This window comes from Sciurus carolinensis, chromosome 1, assembly GCF_902686445.1.
Source record: "Sciurus carolinensis chromosome 1, mSciCar1.2, whole genome shotgun sequence".
NCBI lineage: Eukaryota > Metazoa > Chordata > Mammalia > Rodentia > Sciuridae > Sciurus > Sciurus carolinensis.
In genome coordinates, this window is record NC_062213.1 from 47,452,548 (window position 1) to 47,476,895 (window position 24,348).

At 34.5% G+C, this 24,348-nt stretch overlaps 1 protein-coding gene across 1 annotated transcript; it reads left to right on the forward strand.

Moving 5' to 3' along the window:
- Nucleotides 1-1,157: 1,157 nt before the first annotated feature.
- Nucleotides 1,158-23,726, forward strand: Calb1 (calbindin 1). The gene is made up of 11 exons (XM_047528163.1): nt 1,158-1,399; nt 1,918-1,994; nt 5,533-5,607; nt 13,318-13,401; nt 13,499-13,555; nt 16,601-16,678; nt 19,255-19,310; nt 19,401-19,440; nt 19,565-19,618; nt 22,390-22,461; nt 22,808-23,726. Exons 1-11 carry the CDS (start codon nt 1,321-1,323, stop codon nt 22,919-22,921), a joined length of 786 nt encoding a protein of 261 aa, XP_047384119.1. The 5' UTR covers nt 1,158-1,320; the 3' UTR covers nt 22,922-23,726.
- The last annotated feature ends 622 nt before the right edge of the window (nt 23,727-24,348 follow it).

A 24,348-nucleotide genomic window follows, 5' to 3' on the forward strand; every position in this document is an offset into this window, starting at 1 on the left:
ACATAAATTACACAAGGTTAAAAATATAAAACTTAGCCAGTTCACTTTAGTTTTAAGTTGGCTATGTTTGAATTTTCTTTTGTCTCTTTATTTTGTTTTGTATTGTTATAATAAAACACTTGGAACACACTTTTAGCAGACCCAAAAGATTGAAAAACATATACTTTAGAAGTATTTCTATAAATAAATAATTTAAATTAGCATTTGTTATATTATATTTGTTACATCATAACAAATATACAAATATACATAATGTAACACATGTTTAGTTAGGTAGTTTTTCTCAACTCTAGTGACTTCTGGTTTCTGAAAAACTCTCCACCTGGGATAGAAATAAGGAGGAGTAGATGTATAAAGGTCACTGAATGCGGCTGTGTCTGGGTCACAGCTTACCTAATGACCAGATACTTCCCTTACTTTACTTTAGTTTACTCTTTATAAACTTCACAGCATTAAGTTATAGTATCTCTAAGAACACTTCCTTTTCTAACATCTTAAAATTCTATAATTCAATTCATTTGCTTTTCAATTATAATTCTACTTCAAGCTGAAAAAACAAACTAGCCATAATCCTGCTTTCTCATTTTGGTAAGGTTAGTTCATATAAACCATTTGAAGAAACATTCACATGAAAATCTTCACAAGCACAAAAGGGAATAATTATTGGTATCAGTCAATTCATTGTACACATTAATCAAATTAATTTAGGACTTGTCAAGTTTTCACCTGACTTTGTTCAAACAAATACCAAAAAACCTTGGAGAAACCGCATGCAAATAAAATAATTTCTGTGGTTTTACCCTTCAACGTTTTCCCCTTCCATCTGAAAATCAGACCCTTTCCAAGTGTGTTGTTTTGCTATAATATTCAGAGATAAGTTTCTCCCTAGGCTAGGAAAATGTGAGGGAAAACGAGCCTGTTTTCAACATCCACTATTTAAGCAAAAGATCTCCCACCACCTGCTGCTCTCTGGACTCCAAAACTCCTGCTCTAGCTAGCCTTCCTGGGAAGAGAGGAGAAAACTGGGAGGGAGGGGAAGACGTTGGTGAGAGCAAGAGGCGGGGAGTGTGAGGCAAGGGAGGCAGGAGGAGGCGTGGCCCAGCTTGGGGCGGTCGGGATAAATACTGAGAACTGGGTGCGGGGTGCAGAGAGAACTCGGGAGGAACGCCTGCGCTGAGCAGCACCGAGGACAGCGCCCGGCAGCGCCCACTCCCAGGTCCTGCTCCGCCGCAGCCCTAACTGGCACATTGAGGTTCTTGCTCGCCCCACTCTCACTCTCTCACCGACCCTCACACGCACAGACACATACCCCGCTGTACAATGGCAGAATCCCACCTGCAATCATCCCTGATCACAGCCTCACAGTTTTTCGAGATCTGGCTTCATTTCGACACTGACGGTAATTATCATCTTTTTAACCGTTTCAGGGTCCCTTTCCTTACCCCTACCCACCCACCCTTTCTCTGCACTTCCCTGAGCCTCCTGATCCCGTCACCCTTCTATTCTTTACTTCTTCCCCCACTCTCTTTAATTTTATCTCCCTTCCGGCTGCTGATCCTTCAACGTGAAAGTTTATATTGCTTGTGTGTAATGCTCAAACCATAAACTTTTCCTCTTTCTAAGAACGAAAACGGTAGGAGAAAGAGAGAGCAGGGATTGGGGAACCCTGCCCCCCGCACCAAAGTTTTCTGTGGCTGCGTTCAGCAGCACCCCACTACCCACCTTTGTCCTCAGTGTAGCTAAAGTTTGACACCCCAGAAGCGGGGAGCTGCCGCGGCTGTACCCCTTAGCTGGTTAATCAATGTGGAGGCCAGAGAGCCTCTTAGTTTGCCAGAAGGATAGCTGTCGTGGAACGAGGACTCAGGAGAAAACTTGGAGTGAGGTATCTGACACCTGGGCGCCTCTTTCTCTTCGCAGGAAGTGGTTACCTGGAAGGAACGGAGCTGCAGAACTTGATCCAGGAGCTCCAGCAGGCGCGGAAGAAGGCTGGATTGGTAGGTTTAAGTTTGTGAAAGAGGAAAACGACGTTCAACCCTAAAACATGAAAATTCTTGTGTTTTCTTAAATCGTCAGGGGGGTCAAGGGTTTTCCTAGGGAATGTAAACATTTATTGACTGAGAAAGGAGAGAACAGCTTTCGAATTGCATAGAGAGAAAAAGAGGGTATTAGGGAGAGACGGAAGGGGGGAATCCTAAGAGAGGGGGAGAGGGAGGAAAAACCTTACAGTCTTAAATCATAGCTTTCAATATATATTCTGTACTTGTAACTGCTTCAACAGGTCTGAAAAAGAAAGCTGGTTATGTGAGACCCTTTAGCAGACCACCACCTCTATCATTGAATTCTATTAGATAATTTTTAACTTCTCTCTTACTTGCTGTGAGAAGGGGGTAGAAATACATTTCTGCCCCTTGGTGGTCAGGAAACAGATCTGCAGATTACGAATCTCTTCTAATGCCAGTTATTGTTGTGATGGTAAAGTAGTTGGGGAGATGAGAAAGCATCCTGTCCTGACCCCTTTAGTGGGGAAAGTTGGTCAATTTGTAATATAATAGCGCACAATAGTTTAGCAAGAAAATGTCTTCATTTTTGTGGGAGGGGAGAATCCCAAAAGTTAGAGAAGTAAAAAGTAAAACAATTTTAATAATTCGATGTATCGTTAAAAAAAAACAGAGATATTCTAATGGGAAGCAATTAATGATGTTTTGAAAATAGCTGTTTGTAGTTTAAGCCATTAGTTAATTAAACAAATGACAAATCTTATCAATTATAAATTTCATTTGGACATAAATCAACCTGTTAAGAAAAGATATTGTCAATGTAAAAATAAAATGTACCCAACTTTTAACCATGAGATGGTCATACAGAGAAAAATGTGTTAAGAATTTTACCAATATATTTGGGTTTATGTAAAACTGTCATTCAGAAAGAAGTGTTGGGTATCTAATTTGTTATTAATGGTCTTTGGCCTTTGGACTATGATTAGAAATAAATTTTTATATTACAAATGATATACATGTCATATATATATATATAAAAAACATGTAAGATCACCACCTCCAGTATTGTGTGGTATGTATATATGCACATATATATAATTTACTAATAGAATTATCTTTTGTTCTATCTAAAATCTATAGTACACTTGTCTGTAAAACAGATTTAAAAGAATCCCAGAAGGTTCTAAAATGTATTATAGAGTATCTCGGAACTTTAGGTTACTAAAATCATTGACCAAATTGATTTTAAACCAGATCTTGTTCTAGGGATTGTTTTATACAGATTTAATATAATACAAATCTAAAATAAATAGAATGAGATCAAATTAAAAATGTCTTACACACCCTCTCCCTCCTCCCATCTTATTCATTACTATGTAAATAAATTAATAGAATCCGATCATTTTAGCTCTATGAATCTTTGGCCAATAAAAGCCCAATCTTCCTAATTTAATAGTATATATTTAAAATACCCAGTTGAAAAAATTTACTTTCCATAAAATTTTGAATTAAAACTTTGAAAATGCTTCCAACAGCTAAATGACTATATTTTTTCTGGAAGTAATTTTAATATTGAAATTTATTTTCACCTTAGAAATTCAAATATTCATGAGCTCTATACAGTTTTCCAATGTTTACTTTCCTTCTCCCATTTTAAAATTTGAACCTTTTTGTAAACAATTTGTTCATATTGGAGTTTTAGAGTTTACAGCTTCCTTATTTTTTTCTACTGCCTAGACTCTAATTCTGGAATGTATGAAGCTCCAATTATTAAATTTTATTTCAATAATACCAAACTTGAGCACAGATTATATCAATTTATTTAATACCTTGGTTCTTAAGTATTTTTCTAGGAATTTCAAAAATGTTACCAAGTGAATATAACATAAATGAATGATGACAGTCCAACGTATTTCTGAAACTACTACCCTTTTACACCAAATATAATGTTTTGTCTTTAAATTTGTACTCCTCTTTATCAATCTTTAATGATAATTATATGTTTTACACTGTTTACAAAATAGATTTTGACACAATTGTCACCAGAGACTTCACAACTAAATATTAAGTCTGCTAGTTAAACTAATAGTTTTCTGTAGTTGTAAGATTTAAGAATGAATGCTTTGGTTTTATTTTACTTTTAAGATTTGTGTGAAAATATAAGGACTGATACTCCTCTGTTGCCATAGGAATATCATTTCATTTTCTTGTAATTGTTCTTCTAACAAAATTTAATAAATGCAAATGGTAATTTACCCCAGTAGAAGAGTTCTTGTAAGACTACAATATAATTAAATTGCTTTGTTACTATTTATTACTTTAGTTCAACTAAAGATATTTGCACTGATATCAAAAGGATTTTGTAAATATAACCAGTAATATTTAGTCTCAATATAGCTTTTAAATTACATTAACCTATCTCTAGAACAAACCTGTGTGGTAGGTAACCTTTGTGTTGTCAGTTATGATGAAAACTGAATCCTTAATTTGCTTTCAGAAGGATGTAGAATATTAGTAAGGGCTGACCTATTTCAAATAGGCTCCAGTTAATGCAACAGGGCTATTTTAAATGGGCTTTGTAGAAACCCAAGGGTAAAAAATTAAACTTCCTGAATAATAGCTCTAGGTTCAGATCACAGCTTTTAGTTCATAACTCTCTAATCTCTCAGTATTTAAAGAGATTATAAAAGCAACAGAATATATTGAAAAAAGCTACAAGATAGCATTGACTTCTGTCACTCTTAAGCATGTTTTATTGTACTAAATTATATGGGGAAGAAAATATCTTGGACGAAGTGGAAACTCTTAAAACTTCTACCTAAATTACTGTTGGAGGCAAAAAAGTATACAATCTATAGTCTAAAATAAGGTCACCAAAATAAGCTCATCAATATTGTCTGTCTCTTAGTGAAAGTACAAATTGATAAAAGCATTTTTTTCATCTCATATTTTTATCCCAATACCAATTTTTAAATTTATTTAATCAATGAATGCCTGTTTCATGCTAGGAACATTCCTTGCTTATCAAGTAAATTACTCTTCAACATTCACTTTTTTTTTTTTTTTTTGCTTATCCAAATCAAAAACACATACTACTACCTTCTATGGATCATACATTATGCTACTAGCATAAGGAAAATGGTATAGGACAAGATAGTGCAGAATATAAAATAATCTTTAATGAAGCTAATAATATTTAAAGTGTATTAACAGCTATCATTCTATTTAAATTCACTAAAGTAAATAATGATGAGTAATTCTAACTATATTTTCAAAGGATAACATCTTCTCAAAACTAATAATAAAAGATAAATTATAGTGATACAAAAATGATCATAATTATAAATATTTCATTTGAAACTAATAAATACTATATTAATTACATCTAATTTTCATGACAATCATGTATCAACATGCATAACTCTAAATGGTTCCCACTTTGGTTTTTTTCATAACAGATTAACACCATCAAAAGCATAATTATCTTGTTTTGTTTTGTTTTACAAACTTCATACCTGCTTTTATATAATTTTAGGAGTTATCGCCTGAGATGAAAACCTTTGTGGATCAGTATGGGCAGAGAGATGATGGAAAAATAGGCATTGTAGAGGTAAGGAACATATGCATTTTTTTTCTGATTTAATAAATGAGCTTCATTTTTTTAAAGTTGTATTCAAGTCAAATATGATACGGCAAGACTTATTCAGAGAGTCCTATTTTACCTAAGTAATACATAATCTTCTGTTCAGAAATATGAAATTTAAAAAATACTTAGAAATGAAAAGAAACCTAAGAGTTACCTAATCCAGAACCTAAGTATAATATATTGCAAAGTTTAGACCCTTTGAGAAATGAAATGGTTTCAGTGTGGTCATGTAGCTGTTTGCTGGCACCAGCATAGTTAGAGGAAGGAGTCCCCAACTTCTGGGTGAGTGCCCATCACATAACACCACTCACCCTCACTTCAGTCATGTATTCAAATACCTGCTTCATTGGTACGTATGATCATTTAACCATGTAGACTCTTCTGTTGAAATTTAAAATTAAATGTTTGTGGTTGCCATAAAGATATGGCAAAAAGCTGTATCCTGGTTTCTGAAATTCTATTTTTGATTGGATTATGGCCTTAGTAAAACCACAAGAACCCAGTGAAATGAGTGAATATTGGTTATGTTACAGGTAAATATTTCTTTTGAGTCTCTAAAAGTTTAAACCATAGGTGTCAAATTCTGTCATTTCCCATTGAGGACAACTTACTTTGTCAGTGAATCAAGGAAGCAAAAACTGATGATGCATTCATTTTGCATTCTCAGATTTATTTAAAAAAAATAAAAGCCTATTGCTTCCTTTATTTCTACTTTTCCAAACTGGTGGTGTAATGGCTTCTATCTCTGTAACTTACAGCAATTGAATGGAAATTTTTGTCCAGAAAAAGTAATAAGGTCATATTTTAAACTACACCAATTCACAAGTATAATAATACTTTCATAGAATGTTCTCAGTGCATTAGATTGACAGGTGTTCTGGCTCTCAACAACTTTTAGTCATAACTTACCTTTGATTCAGAGAACTAACCTGGTTTTCAAATAATTGATCTTATTAGGACACTTGTGGTACTGGCGTGAAATACACTTAATTTTAAACAGCTGCTACAAATAGAGTTAAGGGAGGGCATACTATTATTATCTTTGCAATTAAAATTTTTCCCTGGAGTATGCCCTTTTCCCTTTGCCTAGGTATAACTCATTAATATATAAATAGATATTAGTAATGGGAGTTACAGATTGAGATAGAGGCCAATTAATCAAGATATAAAATCATCAAGAATAATAAAATAACTTTAAAATGAACACAGGTAAATGAGATGCGGTAAATCTAATTATTCAAAACTAGTTTGAGAAAGTCTAGATGGGTTATTTCAGAGTTTGGTGTACTCTATAATTGTAGTAGAGGAAAGACTGTCATCTTATATTCTACATATTATACCTTGAAGGACTCCAGTGGATCTACCTATTTATTCTCTCACTTCTTCAGTGATGCTAGGCTGTACAGTTAAAAACCATGATTCTTATTCATATGAATTTTATACTTTCAAAAGAAAAAAATGGATGGATATGTTTTGAATCCAGCTTTTACTATACATGATGTAATCTATCATTTATGACATAATTATTATCTCATTCTAATGTGAATGAGAAGCAAGAGGTCACTCAGCAGATGCAGATTGTCCTGGACATTTGATGATACAGTTCCCCAAAAACTTAAGAAACTGTTCAGGTTCAGGTTCCCCAACTAAAAAGTAGATCCTCCTTTTATATTTAGACTTTATTTTATTGTTATGAGGATCAAATAAGATAACTTATTTGAAAACTTTACAAATTGCATAATGTTACACAAATTAAAATTCCTTTTCTTCACAATGGGGTTACATCTTGATTGAACCCATTGGAAGCTTAAAGCAGCATAAGTGAAAATGTATTATTAATACACTATGCCTACGGGACATCACAGCTTAGCAACACAGAACATCGTAGAGTTGCAGACTCTCGTGATTGCATAGCTGACAGGGAGCTTCAGCTTGCTGCTACTGCCCAGTTTTACAAGAGAATATCCTACTGTATATTACTATCCCAGGAAAATATCAAAGTTCACATTTGATGTGTAATTTTTACCAAATGTATACTGCTTTCATACCATTGTAAAGTTGAAAAATCTAAGTTGAACCATCCTAAATTGGGGATTATACAGAGAGGCTATTTGGCCCAAGAACTTGAAACTTGATTTGGGTAGAACTTTTCAGATCAGTTCAAGCAGAAAGAGTTTGAAGGGAGAGAAGTGAGACATGTAAGAATTGGTTACAAGATTTTAGTGTTCTGGGACATGGCATTTTTTGCTAGATGGGACCCTCGAGAAGCACTAGCCAACATTCCTCATTTTCAGAATGAAGGAACAGAAGCCCAGAAAGGTTAAATGATATGCTCAAGAGCCCACTAACAGGTAGTGTAAAAACCTGCATCTAGACCTAGATCTGACTTTGATCCCTGAACTCTTTGCATTAACCTGAGTTATCAAAAATATAGGAAGAATATGGACGTGGGAACAGGAGGGGTGGGATTCATCGGAGAGAAGAGAATGAAAGAATGGGAGAACAGGGAGATGGCCACAGTAGTTCATATGCATGTTACTTAGGGTGATTAACTAGGAGTAAAGAGCTGTTCTGAAAAATAGCTGGAAAAAAGAAATTTAAAGTTACAGATAACATGTAGGAAATGGGGAAAAGAGAGCAGAGAATGCCTGAACTTACAGTGTGATCTCTGGTATTAACCAGAAAGTTGTATTAAATGAAGCTCATCCTTTCTTTATTCAACTCCAAATATGATATTACTTGCTTAGAAATCCTCCATGAAATATGGAACGCAAAGAAATAAATCCTAACCAATTTTAAAGGAACATGAATCCCCATCTTTCCAAATGTAATGTGTAATGTGCACAAATGACTTTTTTCTGAATATGAATACATGAATAATTTCATGCATTTACATGGATTTTAAAATTCATGCAAATTCAGTTCAGTAATAACAGATTTTTAATATAAACTTAAAACAGAAGTATTAAAATTCTAAAATAATTTAACAAATAGTATGACAATCAAAAAATGGTAAAAGTGTATGCAAACTAATAGCTCTTTGCAAAGAAGTCCAATTAAAACAATTAAATAAGGGACTCAGTGATTTCACAGGGAATGGAATTTTCTTCTCTGGGACTCACAGAAAGTATACATATTTCCTTTAGCTGGATGTCATATCTGTAAGCTTTTCCCGATCCCTTGGGCAATGTGTGGGACCCTACCATCCTCTCCAGTCTTAGTATTTTTATCTGTTCAGGTCAGTGCATCCACTGAAAAAAAAAATAGATCTAAGAGCTATTTTAATCCTGAAAGTGTAACAACCCTCCCAGGAAAACAGGCACTTCTCTAACCAATTTTTTTTCTTTCCTTCTACAGTGTGATTTGTACATGTAAGTTTAGCCAGGGTGAACATAGTATTTCATGGCAGACTATTTATCCATTCACCTTATAATTTTGGGAAATGACTGACAATAAAATCTGACTCAAATTTTTTTATTTTTTAAAATAATTTTTTAGGAAAACATTTTTTAATTGAAGATTTAAATGGAGGGTGAGGAAGGTAAGGGACAAGGATCTCAAAAATCAAAGAAGTCAGACTGACTGACTTCAAATCTGGCTCAAACTACAAGCTAAGTAAGAATAGGCTATTTACCCTCTCTGAGCCTCTATTTACTCAGCTCTAAACAGAAAGACCTATGTATTAACTTCATAAAGTTGTTATAAGTATTAACATAAAATGTGATAATACACATCAAACAAATAGATGCTGGCCCACTGTAAAAACTCAATAAATGTGTTTGCTATTATTATTAAATAGAAGAGTAACATTAAAAAATCTACACTATTCTGAATACTAATTCTTTTCCCCCCACTTCTTATGTAACTTATCAAATTCAAATCATTAAACTCAAGTAGCTTGAAATGTATGAGATCATTTGCCTTGCAAGTTTCCTAAACTCCCTTCTTATTGGCTAGGATAAAATGTTACTCTGAATCTCAAATGAAAAAGTGAATGTTTGGCTAATACGCTCAAGAAGGTGAACATACACCAGGATTGTCTTTGAAAGTTAGGAATTGTGCCTCATACACTTTATGTATCTCAGTCATGTATACCTCTAATGAAATCACCCTTCATGTGTACTCTGCTCACACCTAGTATTTAACTTTATCACTGGGTCTATCACCTGCTTGAAACTGTCAAGAAAAATATTTGGTTGAAATCATCTGTCTCCCTGTAAGATTCTTACTAGTGGTGACTATGAATTACCAGTTACTAACAGAGTGACCTTGTATTTAGTAGCCAAATGAACCCTAGAATGGGAATTACATCAACTCCAAAACCTAAGACAAGGGCTCTATACTGTGCCAGAAAAAGAACAAAGATGAAAAGTTGTTGAATTCCCTGGGAAGCAAATCTGAGTGGGAGACTAGTAATGAGAGGGTGATTAGAAAGTGCTTTAAGGTCACTTCCTGCAAAAAGATGTAAAGAGAACGGGACTGGACAAAAGGAGATGCTGGGATATGACAGTCTTAACAGAGGCTTTGGTTGACCCTACAGTCGAGCTCTGAAGCAGGGGTGACCCTGCAGAGATTTCCCAAGTTTTGAATGAGAGGTTCAGGCATTTATATTCCCACACGGTTTGTCACGGGAAGCCACCTCTTGGAGTCACAGCTCTCTTCAGCCCAGGCAGTTCCTCAAAGGGGCCTGACAGTTGAGGCCACAGCATACTCCAAAACCTGGAGCTCTTGGCAGCATATCATAACTCCCACTCCAACCCTTACCCATAGCTCAGTAATATGTTATTTGAATTATCTCCAGTGGAATTTTATTTCATTTATTTACAGCCTATGCTGACCCTACACAAAGTCAATTGCCTTCATTCATTGCATCAATAAATATTTACTGAAATTTGTGCAGTTGCTGTGTAAAAAAACACAGTAAGTAAACAGACGAATAGAAAGTTTTGCTTCCCTGTTCTCAGGGGCAGAAAATCAACCCTCATAAGTGAAGATCTGAGGGATTCCGTTTGTGGCTACAGGGATCCTCTTTCCATTCATCCCCTTGATATTCTCCACTATCTTCTGTGACCAATAAAAAAAAGTTTTGGGATGGCTGGTAGGTAGCCCAAGGATTAATAAATTACCAGCATCTTGGTATAGGCAACACTGGGTACTTCTATGGACAGCAGTGACTTAGCAAATCTAAGAATAATGCAGCTCTATTTAACACATTCTATGAAGATCCATTAGCACATTATAGATGTGGTCTTAGATGCTACAGCTGGAAAATTACCGTGCCCCACTCTGAAGGATCAATTGACAACACAGGACCACCACAATGCCAAACACACCTTAAAAAGGACTTATGTTCACTACAGTCACATCCTTCCTCTCTATATATAGTCATTGATTTTTAATGGCTGGTTTATCTTATAATGATAATTTACATGTTCAAGATTCATTTCCAATGTTTATAAAATAGGGCAGTACTGTGTTGAGAATATCATTAATAGTTCAGTAAAATGAAAAAGAATGAATATGTTGCATATAGATAAACACAGCAATAATTTTTAATCATTAAAGAACAAAACATCATGGATCAGGAAATACACATTGACCTCAGACATGAAGAACAATTTGACCCTCTTTATTTTTGACATTTTAGAAAACCCTGAACTTTTTATGAGTTACGTGAGCTTCAAATTTTGAAACAGACATGGTTCAATTTCCACTAGCAACCCACTCACAGATGAAGAGGAAAGGGGATGTTATAAGGAAAATAGTGTCCTAATTTTCAATGAATAGAAACATAATCTATCATATCCAGACTATCTTGTCACATGTAAAAATCAGTCATCAAGTATATTATTTGTATCCTAAGATTGAAGAAGCAACCTATCCTTTCTATTTCTGTCTTTAAGAAGCATTCTGCTAACAACTTTCTAATAAGCAGTGAATTAAACTGATTTTCAAAGGTTGTCAGTCATCAAATTATTCAATCTCTTTGGATTTTTAGCATCCTCAACTCAAAAATCGGGACTTTAAATTAAACTCAACAGCATTATTTCTGAGGTATATAATTCCATGATTTAAGAATTCAAAGAAATCAAAGTCCATAGAAGAGACCTGAATTTATTAAGATCTAGATCTCTCTCATATCTCTTTCTCAATCTCTCTCTCGCTCTCTCGCTCTCTCTCTCTCACACACACGCACACACTGTTGTGATATGTGTGTTTGGGGACTAAAAGCTGACTCGTTTTTTTTAAAATTACTGGTAAATCTGAAACCCCTATTTCCACCTTTTAGATTTATTAGCATCTGCCCACACTCGTGATCTTTGCTTTAAAATAAGATGTTTTCTGGCAGGGTCCTGCTAAACATCAAGTTATTTGGCCCTTTCCCTTAGTCTCATCCCCATGTGTATGGCCTAAAACTAAACAGTTTTTACTTGAGCTATTATTTCAAAGATCTAGAACAAAATAATTTATAGGACATATTATGCAGGCCTAAGGAAGATGAGATTGCTGGCATTTAAGTTAAAATGTTATTTTGTATTAAAATTTAAATTTCTAATGAAACTAAAATGATCAAATTTTTAAAAATAGGTGTGATAATCTAATTTGATAGCACTTTTAGGATTTATATTAATTCTTTCTTTAAACTGCAGGAATGAGGGTTCATATCTGCACCCCAGGGAATCCATCAAGTTCTAGAAATGAGATGAAGTATAGTGCATGTAGGTTCATTCTTCAATGTTGAAGGCACAATGGGTCCAACAGAAGGTGTTTTGAACCTAGCACATTTAAGAGACATTGATTTCTCCTTCAACTTATTTTAGCGATGAGGGAGGGTACTGAGGTCCAGAAATGGCTGAGGGAGTTGCTGGGACCACAGCTCATTAGCAGCTGATCCAGAAATAGAATTCACATCTGCAGTGGGGCCATCAATCCAGCTCCCTCCTCCTCTGCATGCAATAGATGGATTATATTAGTCTTAAAATGGGATCCGGAGTCCTCTCCCCCAACCAAAAGAAAGAGGAAGTATTGAAGCTATGAATAGAAATCTAGGGGAAATGTCATAGAGTCAGACAGTAAAGATCAAAAATTAACCTATGCCTTGGGTTTAAGCAGTCCTTTTAGCAGAACCCAACAATTCGACTTTTCTGAGGACAGTTCAGTTTCCCACTATTCATTGTGAATTGTCTCCCAGCCTATCTTCCCACAGCTTTATAACTTCCCTTGCATCTCATAAGTAGACTTTTTCCTCTGACTTGGAAACGCGCTTTTTTAATTCCCTCCTTTCCCCTACATTCTTGTTTCCTCCATTTCACATGAAATTCATGGCCAAGTGTGCCATCTGTGAACCCTGAGAGAGACCTGGTTCGTAGCACTGAATACTGAAGGGTTCAAGCCGCCAGGGTGAAGCTGCTTCTTTGTGGTCCTGTAACGACCATTTCACTGACGGGAGAACCAAGTACTCAAGAGCACATGAGCAATGGAAAACCTGATAGAGTTTGTAGGAGCCGAATACCAGAAAGAGAATACCAGCTCATGTTTTTCCTCTCCTGCTTTTCTAAGCAATAAAATTGCTTCTTAGGAACATGTTGAAACAAAACTAAGCAGCAGGTGATAGCAGAGATTTGTTTTCAAGTTCTTTATCACAGTGTTTTTGTTCTTTTAAATCTTTTCCAGTTGGCTCATGTATTACCCACAGAAGAGAATTTCCTGCTACTCTTCCGATGCCAGCAGCTGAAGTCCTGCGAGGAATTCATGAAGGTAGAAGAAAGATATCACTTTAAGAAAGCTGCTAAATGTGCAAAAATTGTCAACTTTCTTTTTAAATTTTGTTTTCCTTATCCCAAATTACTTACAGACATGGAGAAAATATGATACTGATCACAGTGGCTTCATAGAAACTGAGGAGCTTAAGGTAAGCAAATACAAACTTAGGCTAAGCTTTTTCCGTTCAAATGCAATTATGAACTGCTAAGGACTTCATAGCTTTTTAAAAAACCTCCCACAAAAGAAACCGATGTTGAGCAATGGCACATTTTCACCCACTCTTCCATATATTAATGAAATACCAGATCAAAAACGAGACTACAAGTGCTTCTTGAAATTCTGTTCAGCAATGTGAGAAATTAGCATTTTCTGTGGTGTACATAAATTATTATATAAGGCAGGCAAACATATACATAGACAGACAGAACTATATACAAGCCCAATAAGACACCCCATTTCCATTGAAATTGGAAATTTTATCTTATAAAATAAACACATACAAATAGACTTTCATTTCAAAAGAAAGACAAAGACAAATTATGGGATAACTATCTATTTCATGTCAACTGGTTTACACACACTTACTTAAGTTTTGCATAGTTTCAAGATTAGTATTACCCCAGTAACAAAAGGTTTCTGAAAAGTTAAGTGATCTACTGAAGACCAAACAGAAAAAAAGACATAAGTCTGCAGTGTTTATACCCAGACTTGTCCGCCTCCAGGGCCCCTAGATATTCCATACAACCTACTGCCTCTCAACAACATCAACAAAATCCTAATAGAATTGAACTTGTGAAATTGCAACTTTGAAAGTGAATTTATCAATTCATATCCCACGGAGGGATTGAGGAGGTGGTGTGGGAGGAAGATATAATGGAAAAGAGATCTGAAATCAAGTCTTACCTTGGGGCAAATCACTCCCTGGTTCTATCTAATGTTTTTCATCTTTAAAATTGGGGTAATAATACCTTCCTCTCAGATATATTGCAAAGCTCAAATAAGATGTCATACGTGAAAGATTTTGTGAAATGCAAGGCATAATAAATCGTATTATACGTTAATTCAATTTACTAGCCTTTCAGAAATGTGGACAAATCTTTCATCACATTTCCTCAAATCAACCTTAAAGTGTCACAATCTGAAAGATTCTGTTTCCTTAACTGCAGAGTGACTGAAAGGGAAGCAAGTTAATATTTACTGAGCACTTGAATACGTACCTACTATGTGGTAGTCATGGTACTATGTGCTTGAAATGTATTTTAACATTCCTGATGTATAGAGATTGAAGTTCAGAGCAGCTGAATAATTTTTCAAGATTGCACAGCTACCTAGGAAGGGAACCCAGGTTTGGACCTAGAATATCTGCTGATGTTAATAGTGCTTTTTTCCTATAACACCACATGCCTTAAAGCTTCATTCATTGAACTATTTCTGATGCTGCTACGTGGGGAAATACAAGCATCAAACAGTTTCCTAGTCATAGTTCAACATGGATTTAAAGAACATATAATTTTAGAGATGTAACTGGAACTTTTGTACCATAGCAAAATTGCTAAAACACATTCAACAGTAACCTCTAGAAATATGAAGTTGCTGAAAAACCATGTCATTTACATACTTAGGGCTCTGCATCTAGAGCCCACAAGGTGACAGTGAAGCTATTGTGTCTTTTTTCCATTAGATTAAAAAAAATTCTTTGAAAAATCATCTCGGTTCATAATGAAAAGCTTAGCACATTTCCAATACTGACCTCAAAATATTCTGAAAGTCTCCTTCTTTGTTCTGAATTTTATTCTCAGAAAGAGATTCTAAATAGAAGTCCTGCTCCCTGGGGAATTTTGAAGATAAGTTGGCATTCTTTTTTAATGGATCTTTCAAGAAAGCTAATTTTAAGATCCATAATAGAGTAAAACATCACTTGCTCTCAGACATGACTTTGAATCTTAGCGTTCCAAGGTTTCTCCCAGGCTATTTTTGTGACCACCATTTTAGACTCTGATGAGGCTTTTTAACCCAATTAATCTCTGACAAAAGGCTCAGAAGTCTCAAAAATAAAATTCACCCCCACCAGATAACTGCGAATTTTCCATGCCTCACTTTGGATGTGAAACAGAATGTTTGAAGTGAAAATAAATTTATCAAGCCAAGAAAAAGTCTCCTTCCAGAAGAGATTGAAGTCAAATCAGCCCAGTAGAACTGGTTCATTTTGGAGGAAGATAAACCACTGCTAAATCAAAGAAACCCAGTTCTCCAATAGTATCTCTGCACAGGATCCACTCAGTTTCCATAATTGCATTAATTTATTTTCTGAGCAAATAAAAAGTTGCTAATGATTAACACAGGATAAGATGAAAGGTTATTATATGTTTAAGGACTTACATTGTGATTTATATGGCAAGGTTTTATAAAGCTTTTATTTGATTTGTATCTCTGTTAAAAAAAATAATAAATTTACTCCTAAGATTCAACTTGATTATTAATCATCTTTATTCATCCTTCCCACATTAATCTCTATCTTAATATGATTCATGTATCCTTCAAGGATTAGATGTCATCATCTGTGACCAACTGTTTTAGTTTGTACATTCAGTTGAAGCATCTTGACTAAAAGTTCTTTGCATTACATAAAGACTGAAAGCTAACCAGTAAGCTCTCTGGAGAAACAGACTTCATAATGGCTATAAACTGCTCTGAAATATAGCCTGTGAGGGCAGAACATGAATTTGAAATTAGAGGTAGAACTCCATCTGGTTTGCTGGTAATTTTTCACATGTTACAGAAGTATAAAGGCCCTCAGGTTTCTTACAGAAAAGTCTCATGAATACTTGTGAAGATATCATTAAGTAGAAAGGTATCCATTGGGTTGACTGGTTTTTATTTTAATTCAGATTCCTAACAGTGCACAATCCAGTTCCTCCTTTAATTGGAATCCTGAACACATGATATAGCTAAGAACTGCAACAGATCTTGTCTCAACAAAAAGCAGATACTGTATCTGTCAAAGGCAGGCTCATCAATGGAATGCTATGAGGACCATGTGGTTCAGTTTGGTTTCTAAGGTCCTCTCTTCACCTGCCTCTCCCCTCACAGAGAGGCTTTGTTTGCATTCCTAATACATTCCATTTCAAGGCATGCTGAAAAAGAGACAGTATATTATTGATGAAATTTACCTGGGTATGCTTTGTCTTAACAGAACTTTCTAAAGGACCTGCTAGAAAAAGCAAACAAGACAGTTGATGACACAAAATTAGCTGAGTATACGGACCTAATGGTAAGACTGATCTGGAAAAGACGGTAGCCAAGAGCTCATGAAATGCAACTGTGTTCTTGCTAATTCTCCAGGCTACACAGAATGAAATAAACAAACCACCACATGCACATCATTTCCTTTGAAAACTGAAATACTTAAGGATTTAAGTATTTAAATTTAACCATCTTAGGTTAAGTACTGCAGGCATTGACTTTAAGTATCAACATATGAACATTTCTTTTCTTGTAAGGCTATGTCATTTTTCTCTCTCAAAAGATGATTTGTTTTTCTTACAAAGTTCACATGACTTTATCACCAAATTATATAACATGTGTATATGTTATATTATATATATAAATTATAAATCATATCACCCCAAACTCACTTATTATAGAGGTTCTGAATCCATTTTTATTACAGCTTATGAAATCATAGACTTTTTAGAGTTTTAATAGAACTTCTGGTTACTTAATTCATTAAGCTACTTAAAATGGATCTCTTTTCTTTTGATTATGATTTTTGGGGTATTGTATCAATGCTATGGATAAATAAATCCAAATCCACCCTGAGTTCATTGCTTTGGTAAGCGGTTTAAGTGAGATCTATTACAGAATATGAATAATGGAACCAAGAAAACCTCTTATACATAGACTCCAAATGTTTGAGGAAAAAAATAATTAATGAGATTCTATACCAAAAAACAAAAACAACAACAAAAAACACCAGTGTCCATGAAGTTACTTTGTCTCATATAGGTGAAATTTGGTCCTTTTAACTTGTGACAGAATTGGGACTTCCAGGAGATACATATATTTACAGATATTCTAAGTACTGTGAAGGTACCTTGAATTCTTATTCCATGATTTAAATAAATAACCCATAAAATATACTGTATACTATTAAAGTTGCCATGCTAAATTAGATTGATGAGCAACTTAAGACTCTTGGTTACTCTGAGAAACAACCTTATAAAACAGGTTTGATATATTCGATGAGCAGCTGAGGTTTACTTTCAGCCTACTTTATCTAGAAAAAAAAAGTACTAAAACATTACTATTGCCTTATTCACTAAACTGATATTTACTATAAAGTGGGACTAATCTTTAGTTTTAAAATAACCAAAAAACTTTGTGTGTGGTTCTCTTTAATTCCTCCTTACATTTCCATTTACAATAGCAAATTAGCAAACAAATGGGATTTCTTGCCATATGCCACAGTGGGCAGATCTAAGGCCTCACTCAATTCTTGTGAAATGGACAATAACCTACATTTATTAATTTTCTGTGCTGTTCCAATATTAAAGGATGTCTATTTAAAGTAAAATCTTTCCAGGTGGAAATTTGAAACAGCCTTTCAAAAAACACTCTGATGGGAGTTTCCCCCTGTTGGATTGGCCTGGCATATCTGATTAAATGTCATAAACCAGTTCAAATCCAGGAAGCAAATTAATCAAGAACTAATTAAAATTTGAATATATAGGTGGGGAAATATTTCCCTATGGGTTCTAAACTGTGTGATCTAGTTGTCCAGTATCTTGGTAGACAGTGTGACAATATTAGAATTTATGGTCAATATTATAGGTCAGGATAGGACAATGAAAATCCTGCTTCCTACAAAGAATTTTTAGAATGTCTCAAACCATAGAATGCCCTTCCTTTCTCCTTAAAAAGATCTCACTAGACCTAGATCCATTATAACTCGATCATGTCTCTTTTTTGAAAGCAAAAATAAGGCTACTTGTTTACATATTTAGCATTCACTTAGTACACATGTTCCATGTATTTTATTTCACATGTACTATTTCAATATAACATTATAATAGTTTCTACTTTCTAAAAATGCAAATGCTTCCCAAATATAGGAATAAGTGTATTTATGTCAGGACATGTCTCAGTGTGTGGCATGGGCATAAGTACTGTAGAGAGCTAGGGAGATTATTGAACATCTAGTACCCAGTGGAAAGTAAAATGATTCAAAATTGTTCAAGATTTCTGTTCTCTAAGAATTCCCTCATGTTATCTGCCTATTGCTTGTGTTTGTACTATATTGTGCTCTAAAAGGGTGAAGCGTATTAAACATTTATTTTCCTACCATCGTCTGGAAGATTTAGGAAGTGCCACTTATTTCCAGGCACCACCCCTCTGCCTTCTTGATATACATACAAACATATATGCAAGCAAAATGAATTTACAGTATTTTAGAAACCCAGCTAAGACCACGGTTACTCTGACTATTCTACATAGTTCCAATGAACTTTGGCAATTGATACAATTGAAAGTCTTAGGAGGCTGAGGCAGGAGGATCAAGAGTTTGAAGCCAATCTCAGCAACAACGAGGTGCTAAGCAACTCAGTGAGACCCTGTCTCTAAATAAAATACAAAAAGGGCTCAGTGGTTGAGTGCCCCTGAGTTCAATCCTCAGTACCCACCCCAAAAAAATAAAAGACAAAATACAAGAGTTTAAAAAATGCTAGTTTCTGAAATTTTGCTTTATGGATAACGCAAGTTGCTTGACTTTGAATGTTCATCTTCATTCGGTAAATCATTCCTCAATATTTTGTTTTGTCTTTGGAAACAAAAAAAAATTTTGTCTTTCAGCTGAAATTATTTGACTCCAATAATGATGGGAAGCTGGAATTGACTGAGATGGCCAGGTGAGTTTAGGGACTATGGAAATGTTCTTAGAATAAACTGGTCCTTATCCAAAAGTCTAATCTATTAATATAATGTTTTTCTTTCAAAAGGTTACTACCAGTGCAGGAGAATTTTCTTCTAAAATTTCAGGTATTGAGCTTTTCCTCTATGGTGCATAATACTTTCCTTGACTAGTTAGAATATGGGAGATTCATCAAGAGAAATGTACTGAAATATAATGACTGCATCTTAACCTTTGCTCTCTGTCTTCTAGGGAGTCAAAATGTGTGGGAAAGAGTTCAATAAGGCTTTTGAGTTATATGATCAGGTAAAAGCTTGTTCTTTTTTTTATTGTGATAAAAAAACACTTAGGATAAGATCTAACCTCTTAAAATTTAAAGTAGGAAATACAGTATTACTATGGAAACAATGTTGTACAGTAGATCTTTAAAATTTATTTGTTGCATAATTGAGAATTTATGCCCAATGTTGACTCTCCATTTCCCTTTTTCCCACCACTGAAAACAACCATTTTACTCTGTTTTCATGAGTTTGACTATTTTAGATATATCATGCAGTGTTTACCTTCCTGGGACTGGCTTGTTTCGCTTAGCATAATGTTCTCAAGTTTCATCTATGTTGCAATTTATCGCAGGATATCCTCTTTAAAGGCTGAATAATATTCCATTATATATCTATACCTATCTACACACACACACACACACACACAAATTTTTCCTTTCGTGTATCAATGGACTTTCTGGTTGTCTCCATATCTTAATTATTGTGAACATTATTCCAAGAATATTGAGTACTAACTAGTATCCTGATCTTTTGGATAAATACCCAGAACTGGCATTGCTCATCACGTGGTTGTTCTACTTTTAATTTTTGAGACATCTGTGTACTCTTTTCCATAGTAGCTACACTATTTTGCATTCCAACCAACAATGTACAAGAGTTCCAAATTATTCACATCCTTAGCAATAATTTTTTTCCTTTTGCTTGTTTGATCATAGCTGAATTCTAATAGGTATAAGGTGGTTTTAATTTGTATTTATTAATGATCAGTGATATTGACTGTCTTTCCATAAACTGGTTGGCCATTTATGTCTTCTTCAGACAAATGTCTATAGAAATCTTTAGTCAATGTCTTAATCAGATTATTAGGTTTTGGGCTATTGAGTTATAGGAGCTCCTTATATATTTAAATATTTTATTCTTTACATGTAAGAAAATTAACACTGTATCTGACAGTTTGCAGATATTTTCTCCCATTCTGTAGGTTTCTTTTTCACTCTGCTGACGTTTCCTTTGCTGTGCAGTCTTTGATTTGATATAGTTCCATTATTTTTGCCCTTGCTGTCTGTGCTGATGGTCTCAGATCCATGAAATTCCAGTGAAGGACAATGTCATAAAGATTTTACCTGTTTTCTTCTTGGAGTTTTGCAGCTTCAAGTCTTAAGTCTTTATTAATTTTGGGTTGATTTTTGTATTTAGTGTGAGCTAAGAGCCCATTTTATTCCTTTCATATGGAAATAGTTTCCCCAACATTTGTTGAAGAAACTATCCTTGCCCCATTGTGTACTCTCAGCATCCTTATCAAAGATCACTTGACTACATATGGACAGATTTTTGAATTCTCTATTCTATTCCCTTGTGGTCTGTTTGTCTTTATTACTGTTATTCCTGTCTTTATTACTATTATTACTGATTATGATGGTCTTTTATATCATTTTAATTACTATAGCTTGGTCACATACTTTGATATTAGGAAGTGTGATGCCTCTTGTTTCATTCTTTTAAAAAACTGCTTTGGCTTTGGAGTTTTTGTAATTCCATGTAAATTTTAGTATCATTTCACAGTTTGGTAAAAAAAATGCCATTGGAGTTTGGAAGGCGATTGCATTCAATCTATGGACTTCTTCGAATAGCATGAACATTTTAACAGTAAGCCTTCCAGCTCACAGCACAGGGTCTTTCCATTTGCCTGCATTTCTTCATTCTTTCATTAATGTTTTATAGTTTTCAGTATGTAAGTCTTTCACTCCTTAGTTTATTCCTAAGTAATTTCTTCTTTTTTTGGTACTATTGTTAAGTATGATTTTTCTAATCCTTTTCAGATTTTTTTGGTTAGTATGTGGAAATAGAACTGATTTTTGAATGTGGATTTTTATATTCTATAACTTTACTAAATTTTTAAATACCTATAGCTTTTATTGGAGTCTTTAGAGTTTTCTAAATGTAAAATTCATATTATCTGAAAACAGGGAATTTTACTTCTTCCTTTTTTGATTTGGATGCCATAAGAGTTTGCTTTTATCTGTAATTTGATTCTTGAGAATTTGGAAAATGTTCACTAAGAGAAAGTAAAAACTTCAACTCAAGGTTCATATTAAAAGAAAAACAGACTGTGAAAATTCTACAAGCAAAGCATTCTTCTCATAGAAACGTATGATGGCATGTCCCATATTGCACAAACCTTGATTCTGATCCCACCTTAGGACCATGGGGCTTTAAACAAGGGATCCAAATCCTGAGCTTCCACTTCCTCATTCATAAACAAGTGAATGAGGATGAAGCTAGGGACCACATCCTTCAGAAGCCTCCCATATAGTCCATGGTAACACCCTGTGTGTGCAGAAAGGCTCTTTGTGATGTCATCAGTTCTTGTCTTTAGCTTATTACTCTAGTTTCTCTGTTCCTGGGCCTGGGTTCTAGAACAAACGCCTTCTCCTGGTGTAAAAGACCAGTGACATAGCTTCCCCAGGCCTCAGTATCCTCACTTGTCACATGGATATATTTATGACTACTTATATTTACGATGGTATTGTTGACATCAAGTGAAATAGTAAATGGGAAAGCACTCTGAATAGTTCAAGGTATCTTACAAAGTATTGAATGAAAGGCAACTCACCCATTTTGCAATGTCAGAGTGGTTAAAAATATTGAAGGTCTGATGTAACAGGTTAGAATATCTGCCAAGTATGCAACTGACAGACTTTCTGAGAATTCCAATTATTTCCATTGTACTTCACTTCATTCCCTACTACCAGAGATGGAGTTAGTTGTATACTGTTTTTATTTCTCCTCCCCCAGGATGGCAATGGATATATAGATGAAAATGAACTGGATGCTTTACTGAAAGATCTCTGTGAGAAAAATAAACAGGTAATTTAGTTACTATCATACCACTTATTTCTTTAATCATCTCTCATGGATCCATCCAAAAGCAACCACACTTCCATTTTGGAAATGTGCTTTAAAAATTTAATAGATAAGCAGCAGTAGATTTCACTTCTTAACTCAATTTGATTCTGGCCTAAATCAGTGTAACTGTGATAAATACATTTTTTAAACAATCTTGTGATTGTTCACATTTGTATGGGAATTTAATATAGCTCTTTTCTTAATGGATTGATGTAACAAGCAGTTTTCATCTCACATTTTCTCACTCAACAGTGGTTAATTAACTCTCATATTTTCTGGATTATAATGCCATCTATGTTCTATACAGGATCTGGACATTAATAATATTCCAACCTACAAGAAAAGCATAATGGCTTTGTCGGATGGAGGGAAGCTGTACCGAACAGATCTTGCCCTTATTCTCTCTGCTGGGGACAACTAGAGTTGGTGGCCACAACCACTTGCTAGCGATACATTGTATCTAAAAAATAACTGTGCACTATAAAGGAGTAGGCTGTATTTTCTTTTATATCTGTAAATTTCATTGCATATAGATAACTATCCAGGATGTGTGGCACATTCTTTTCTGCTTGTTTCTATACTGTTTGTAATGTACAGTTTTTGTAACTCTATGATTGAAAAGAAGAAAGCCTATGCTTCAATCAGTAACCCAATTAAAAAAAATAGTCTAACATATCCTTGCTTTCATAAATACAGCTGGATGTTAAGATTTCTCTAAATATTCCACCAAGATTAAGCTTTAAAATTCTAGTCTCTGATGTGTAAATGAACATTTGGCTCTGAATATGAAAATTATACATGCAAGTCAAGCATTTTTATTTTAGACAATCACAGGACTGTCCCACAAAATATTTCTAAGCTGTATTTCCAACTATTAAGAGGAATGTTCTTTGACATAGTAAAATTCTCACCAAATTACCAATAAACAGATAATTATGTCTTTATGAAGTTAACAGTCTCACTAGAGATTTAGTTTATTAATCAACAAAATGTTTACTGCTTGAATCCATTCAAACTATCGGCTCAAGTTGATTTGGTGACAAGGGAAGGTAGTACCAGATAACATAAATCTGATTCTGCACCTGTTTCCAACAAGTCTACTGTTTGAGAATATGACCTTAATCCATTTTCTAAACTATTTTCATGTGTTTCAGATATAATTATTCTAGTAAACTGCTCTTTATGTCATATTGTGTGTAAACTGATTAAATTTAATATACTGAGTATCCTGGTGTCAGTTTGCATACTTCCTGGATTTCTTTCTATGTAGAACTGTTCATTTCCACCAAGGGTATCTGCTGCCTCTGAAAATATTTTTTTCTAGCTATAACAACTCTATTTTTTACTACATAATTGAATTTTAATGTAAAATTCATAGCATCCTGATTATTGAATGTTATATCATCAATACTTTTGTGTATTCTGTGGATTCTATATTTCATATTGAGATTAAGCATTCAAAATAGTTCTATTTCTATCTGCAAATAGTTTCAAATGAGTTGAAAGTAGTATCAAAGAGAAATGCTAATGTAATCATTTATCTTATCTAGCAAGGGGGATTCAGAAACCTTCTTTGACCCACATCTCAGTCACAGTTTCACATTATTTGTAGCTAGAATATTCTATACTGTTTATAGTTGACATGTAACGGTTGGTGATTTCAGATTCTATGATTGTGAAGCCAGGAGCGATGAGAGAAGTATCTGAGTGGAGTTTATAAAGTTACTGCCAAAGAATTAAAGATGGTTCTGGGTCAACTTCAATGTTCCCTTTCAACACTTCCTTTTTCAATTCATAAAAAATAACAACAAAAAAATGTGAGTTATCTCTTTCCCTCAAGACTGAACA

What these genes read in the sequence shown, in the direction of transcription:
- Calb1 (XM_047528163.1), top strand. Translation starts at nt 1,321, where the DNA reads ATGGCAGAATCCCACCTGCAATCATCCCTGATCACAGCCTCACAGTTT. An exon ending in CGCGGAAGAAGGCTGGATTG is followed by an intron (nt 1,995 to 5,532) that starts GTAGGTTTAAGT and finishes ATATAATTTTAG; the next exon opens with GAGTTATCGCCTGAGATGAA. An exon ending in GAATTGACTGAGATGGCCAG is followed by an intron (nt 19,311 to 19,400) that starts GTGAGTTTAGGG and finishes TTCTTTCAAAAG; the next exon opens with GTTACTACCAGTGCAGGAGA.